Source organism: Triticum aestivum, chromosome 7D, assembly GCF_018294505.1.
Source record: "Triticum aestivum cultivar Chinese Spring chromosome 7D, IWGSC CS RefSeq v2.1, whole genome shotgun sequence".
NCBI lineage: Eukaryota > Viridiplantae > Streptophyta > Magnoliopsida > Poales > Poaceae > Triticum > Triticum aestivum.
The window spans coordinates 535254746-535260809 of record NC_057814.1 but is presented as its reverse complement, the minus strand read 5'-3'; the positions used below and the strand labels follow the sequence as shown (position 1 = coordinate 535260809).

The following is a 6064-nucleotide window of genomic DNA, read 5'->3' as shown; positions in this document are numbered from 1 at the left end:
CGCAAGGCGTAACCGCTTGCAGTGACCCAAAGCTGGAGGATAACCCAGGATGATCAAAGAATACAGTATCAGTATCTGGCATCGCTTAATAAAATATATAATCGGGCAGCCGAGTGCATAAGCGTAACCACTGGCTGATCATCATGGATGTGGATGGGATGCTCCCAAATATCCTGGACGTTAGACCCGCCCAACTCGAATCACACGGCGAAATCATGAGAGCATCTTCAATAGACGCCCAAAAAAAGCTCCGCGCGCTAAAATTTCATTTTTTTGACGCCGAACATCTTCAACAGATACTGTAAAATATTACGTGCGCTAAAAAGTTTTGGGCACGCGCTGAAAAACGCTATCGTGCACAGCATATTTTAGGCTCCGAATTGCGCACGCTTCACAATTTGCACTGCGTGCTTTTGTGAGCACACGTTTTTGGCGTTTACTAAAATAATGTGGGTCCCGGCACAATAAAAGTGCTACAATGACGTGCTATAACTTTTATTCGACGTGAATTTTTTGTGCGGCCGTTGGAGACGGTTTGACAGCCCTCGGGTAACTCCTCCTTACCGTACGCGCCGCTGCCGCCTGCCGGGTCAACGGGGGAAGGAAAGGCGCGCGCGGCGGAGAAGCAACCCAACCGCTGCACCGATCAGGAAAACGACCCACATTTTACTCTACCGCCCGAGCGCAGCGCGCCCTCGTGGCCCCGCCCGACGCCGGGCACGCGCCCCCGACGGATCACCAGCCGTCGCTCCAGCGCCGCACGCTACGCGGTGGCGGGGCCGGCCGCGCACGTACGAGGCGTTGCCGGAAAGCGGGTGGGCGGCTTACCCGGAAGAAGCGGCGGCGACTCGTCGACCCTGATCCCGGTCCCTAGGAGCGGCAGTGGCCATGTGTCCCGAGGCCGGCCAGGTGGGCAGGGCGGCGGGTATATATAGGGCGGCCACATGAGGCCTTTCTCATCGTCTTCCTCAGCCTGCCGCGTGTTCCATCTCGCTATCTGCCCGCCCCTTCGCTGTACCTGAGCGGCACCCATCGCCATCTTCCTCATCACCACTCCCCCAAGTCCAGTGGAGCTACGTGCGTGCGTACGCTCGTTCGTTCCTTCCTTCCTTCCTTCCCCGAAACAAAAAAAATAGACAGAGAGCCCTCCTGCTCGGTCGCTCTCTGCCTTTGCCTCCGCCTCCGTGATGATGAATTGTGTGTGGGGTGGAAACAGAGACTGTCAGTACCATGGGTCAAGCTGATAAGACTTGGCAAAATTAAATTGGCACCCTAAACTAGTAAACTTTTTCCTTGTTATGCTTCCATTGTTCTCAATTAATAGATAACTCTATGTTTCCCTCTTCTCCGCAGAAAATGGCAATGATGGTGGATCCCCCGAACGGCATGGGAAACCACGGGAAGCACTACTACACCATGTGGCAGACCATGTTCGAGATCGACACCAAGTACGTGCCGATCAAGCCCATCGGGAGAGGAGCCTACGGGATAGTTTGCTCCTCGATCAACCAGGAGACCAACGAGAAGGTCGCCATCAAGAAGATAAACAACGTCTTTGACAACCGCCTGGATGCGCTGAGGACGCTGCGCGAGCTGAAGCTCCTTCGGCACCTGCGCCATGAGAATGTCATTGCCTTGAAGGATATAATGATGCCGATACATAGGAGGAGCTTCAAGGATGTCTACTTGGTCTCCGAGCTCATGGACATGGATCTGCATCAGATAGTCAAGTCGTCTCAGCCGCTGTCCAATGACCACTGCCAGTATTTCCTTTTTCAGGTATGCGTCGGCTCTGTTTTTCATTTTTACCTTTGCATAACGCTTATCCATGTAGTCTTTCATCTGTTCACCATTCTGACATAAGCTAGTTTGTTCATGCTTCAGGTGTACGCTAGTATAATGTTGTTTTTGCAGTTCATACTAATTTGCATTAAGTTCATGATCTATCTAAAGCTGTTGGGTTTTAACTAGTTAAGTTGCCAAAGAACAATCTGCTAATTTATGGAAGAAGCACATGTCAATTTGAATATGTCTAGTAGTAGCTTAGCTTCTATAGCTGCTCCCTAATGGTGCTTGTGCCCTGGAAGTGCATTTCTTAAAAGCAACCTAATACACAGCAGACATGAATATGGTATTTGCATGAACCTATAACTTGAGCCTCTGTAAATTATTTGAGGAAAACTATGTAGAAACTGAACTTGAGCATCTTGCATCGGACCGATAATTAAATAGTTGTCCTACAGATTAGTCTTGTTTGTTACCATGTCATCTTCTCCTTTTTCTGCTGATCCTTTTTCTCTCATATTTGTCGATCAATCAATAATCTAAGACCCCCACCATTTTCCTTGACTGTAGGTGCTCCGAGGACTGAAGTACCTTCATTCAGCGGGGATACTCCATAGAGACCTGAAGCCTGGGAACCTTCTGGTCAATGCGAACTGTGACCTGAAGATCTGTGACTTTGGTCTGGCCCGCACAAATAACACTAAAGGTCAGTTTATGACAGAATACGTTGTCACCCGCTGGTACAGAGCTCCCGAGCTGCTACTCTGCTGCGACAACTATGGCACTTCCATAGATGTCTGGTCTGTTGGCTGCATCTTTGCTGAGCTACTTGGCCGCAAGCCGATCTTTCCAGGAACTGAGTGCCTTAATCAGCTTAAGCTTATAGTCAATGTTCTTGGCACCATGAGCAAGGCTGATCTCGCGTTCATTGACAACCCAAAAGCTGGCAACTACATTAAATCCCTTCCATACACCCCGGGGATGCCCCTCAGTATCATGTACCCGCACGCGCACCCTCTTGCCATTGATCTGTTGCAGAAGATGCTTGTCTTCGACCCTTCCAAGAGGATCAGTGTCACCCAGGCTCTGGAGCACCCCTACATGTCCCCGCTGTATGATCCCAGCGCAAACCCTCCTGCTCAGGTGCCCATCGATCTCGACATAGATGAAAACATTGGCACAGATATGATCCGAGAAATGTTGTGGCAGGAGATGCTCCAGTACCACCCTGGGGCCGCCAGGATGGTGAATATGTGACAAGCAGGAATGAACATGTGAGAGCAGTGTGCCACACCAGGGCCTTCACATGTTCATTCTTCGTATAAAGCTTTAATGCAATTATCACAATGCCGTCGAGTGACCTGTTTATGTAAATATGTGTACAATAAACGGCGTATGGATTTCTCTAGCTGTGGGTCAGTACTTGGTAGTATATACATAGACTACTGTGTTGTAGAAGCGGAATTCGGTTATGAAGAAGCTTGTGTAAGTTGTAATCTTCTTCTTTTTTTCCCTGATTGTAAGTTTGTAATCTTAGACACTACTCTATGTATATGGACTACTGTATTGTAGAAGCGGAATTCGGTTAATTAAGAATTGGGTTATGAAGAAGCTTGTGTAAGTTGTAATCTTCTCTTCTCCCCATGATTGTAAGTTGTAATTTTAGAAGCTGCTCTATGTATGGAAGGCCTAAACTTTCAAGTGACCTTGTTTGCTTCTACCTTCAAATTTGTCTTGTTTCTTCAAGAGCTAGAAAACTGCAGTTTGTATGATGTTTTCTGTTTGGCTTAAAATGTATAAACTCTGAAGCCCCCTTGTAATCTGCAATGTAGTACCACCATATGCTGATGTACACACTGAATGTGCTGATGCAATGGTGGTCAAAGTTATTACTCCTATTCCCCTGGGAAAGAACTCATCCGAAGAATTCTGAACTCTCAAGCCCTCAACTGGAGTCCAGGTCCAACGAAACCCCCGCGTCGCCAGCCCCTGGCGACACGGAGGGCGATCTACCGCGCCGGCCCTAGGCCTCCGCTCCTCTCTCCCTCCTCCTGCCGCCGCCCGAGGCCAGGCCGGCGTTGCCTGGCCAATGACGGCGGCGGCGGGGCCCTCTCCCTCGCGCGGTGATGGCGATCTCCTGTCAGCGGCGGCGGCTCATGGATCGACGGTGCACCGGCGGCAAGGAGCAGCGGGCGCCCGGCGGCGAGTGTGACGGCAACGACAGCGCAGGCGCGTTCTTCCCGCGGCCGAGGAGCACCTGTGGCAGCGGCCCAGATCGCGGGCCTCGTCCGCGGGCCAGCAGATCTGGAGGGCGTCTACAGGCGGGCATGGTGGGCCTGACGGCGCCGGCTTAGGCACCGCGGTGGTGCCGTGGCCGGTCAGGCGGCGGCGGCCTGGATCCATCGTCCAGTCCCCGGCAGAGATGGCGGCGATCCGTGCACGAGATGCTTGATGGAGGTCCTTCGAACAGATCCGGGTGAAAACTTGCTTTTGGCTTACTGCCAAAGCCAGCGGTGGCGGCGCTATTTTGCGACATTCCCTTCTTGAAGGCATCGCCGAGGAGAGTTTCAAGGTCACTGTCTGCTACCTCCGGGGGAAACCCTAGATCAGTTGATCGGAAGACGGCGGCATTCTTATGTCGTTCCCCCCTTGGGGGCGTCGCTCTTGGAGGTGTGCATGGGCTCAAGGGACCAGTGGACCACATCTTAGGTGGAGCGGTGCTTCATCCTACACATTGATGGCGACGGATCTCGATGGCCTGGCGCAGTGCAGATTCGTTGTCCGATGTGCGAGGATGGACTAGCGCAGGAGGACGACGCTGTCTGGTGTCGTGGTGGCGTCGATGGCAGAGAGACCTGGCACGGTAGATGCAACAGTACAACTCTGAAGATGGGTTGGTGGCAGGTGGCTGCGGCGGCCTCATACCCGGCAGGCGTCCGGGTTGAAGAGTGCGCCGGACTGGTGGGTGCCCCATACCCGGCAGGCGTCCTGGTTGGGACCTCAGGTCATAGATGTTAGGTTTGGCTGCGAGGTCTGTTTGGTATTAGGCCCAGACTATCAGCATCCCTACATCAACTAGATAGGAGTAGCGGCAGATGTTGCCTAGACGGTGGCTTTAGTCTTACTGTTGTATAACTTTGTAAGGTCTTGTGAGAATAATTAATAAAGTGGCCGCATGCATTGCCCAGATGCAGAGGCCGGGGGTCATCCTCCTTTTCTAAAAAGAAAAACTGGAGTGGTTGGATTATTTTCACTTTGTGTTTCTATGTAACTGAACAAATAAGCAAACAAAAGCAGAACTTGCATTGTGTTGACTTAAAATCACAGTACCAGTAGTAGTTCAGATATGTGAGAAATATTAACTGACGAAAATCCAAGATGCAGATGATACACAGTGGGGCATGGTATGGTACTGGTTCACTACTGTCGCCAACATCTTTCTTCTGATGGATTTGTCTTAGAACGTGGTTCCGTTGAAGCCCACATTGTACCCCTGCAGCGCAAAACGAGGCACATCATCATCACAACACAAAAACACGGTACATTTCTTGTTGTCAACTACAGTACAGATTTACTCCCAATGGATCAATGTGTGTGTGTGCCTGGACATCGTCGAACTTGACGTAGAACCTGCTGGCGCTGACGGAGAGCTTGGCCTCGAGGATGTCGGCGAGGGCGGCGCTGAGCTTGCCGTTGACGCCCGGGCCGAGGCCCCCGATGGACATGATCTCCCCCTACGCCGCGGGCTCCTCGCTCCCCGCGAACGACGTCGGCACCGACCCGTCGATCGACACCGTCACGTACTGCGCCACAAAGGGCAGCGGGTCAGCAACGCAGTCTGACTCGGGAAGGCATTCTGTCGAGCAGACGGAGCGCGCGCCGGGGAGGGAGGGGTTTAGTTGGTGGGGGCTACGGATTCTGGCTTGCCGATGATCCTGGCGAATGCCCTGGAGCAGTCCCTGAGTATGTCGGCGGCGGCGACGGCGTCCACCGGCACGTTGGTGCTCAGGCTCAGCTGCGGCATCGCGTACTATGGCGGGGGTGTGGAATCTGTGGACAGGGGAACAAGGCACGCGTGCTAGCTGAGACGAGCGGGGAGGAAACAGGGGAGCACCTATGTGCCGCTTACTGCGGCAACCAGTCGGGGCTTCGCACAGGGCGCTCCCCGGCTGGGCCGGCCCACACAGGCAGCGAGCGGTGTAAAAATGAAAGAAAAACGCAAAGTTTCAGGGAGGAATCAATCTCACGACCGCGCACTTGTAGAGCGAGGTACCTGACC

General features: G+C 52.6%; 1 protein-coding gene and 1 pseudogene across 2 annotated transcripts; one reads left to right on the top strand and one right to left on the bottom strand.

The window, feature by feature from the left end:
* Positions 1-642: 642 nt before the first annotated feature.
* LOC123169996 (mitogen-activated protein kinase 4) lies at positions 643-3375 on the top strand. Of its 2 annotated transcripts, XM_044587848.1 has the most exons (3): positions 644-1221; positions 1354-1779; positions 2356-3375. In XM_044587848.1, exons 2-3 carry the CDS (start codon positions 1357-1359, stop codon positions 3040-3042), a joined length of 1110 nt encoding a protein of 369 aa, XP_044443783.1. In that variant the 5' UTR covers positions 644-1221; positions 1354-1356; the 3' UTR covers positions 3043-3375. The 2 variants fall into 2 exon arrangements, with proteins under 2 accessions (XP_044443782.1, XP_044443783.1); XM_044587847.1 differs by having other exon boundaries at positions 643-1779.
* Positions 3376-5067: 1692 nt separating this feature from the next.
* On the bottom strand, positions 5068-5861 carry LOC123168203 (macrophage migration inhibitory factor homolog; annotated as a pseudogene).
* Positions 5862-6064: the final 203 nt, after the last annotated feature.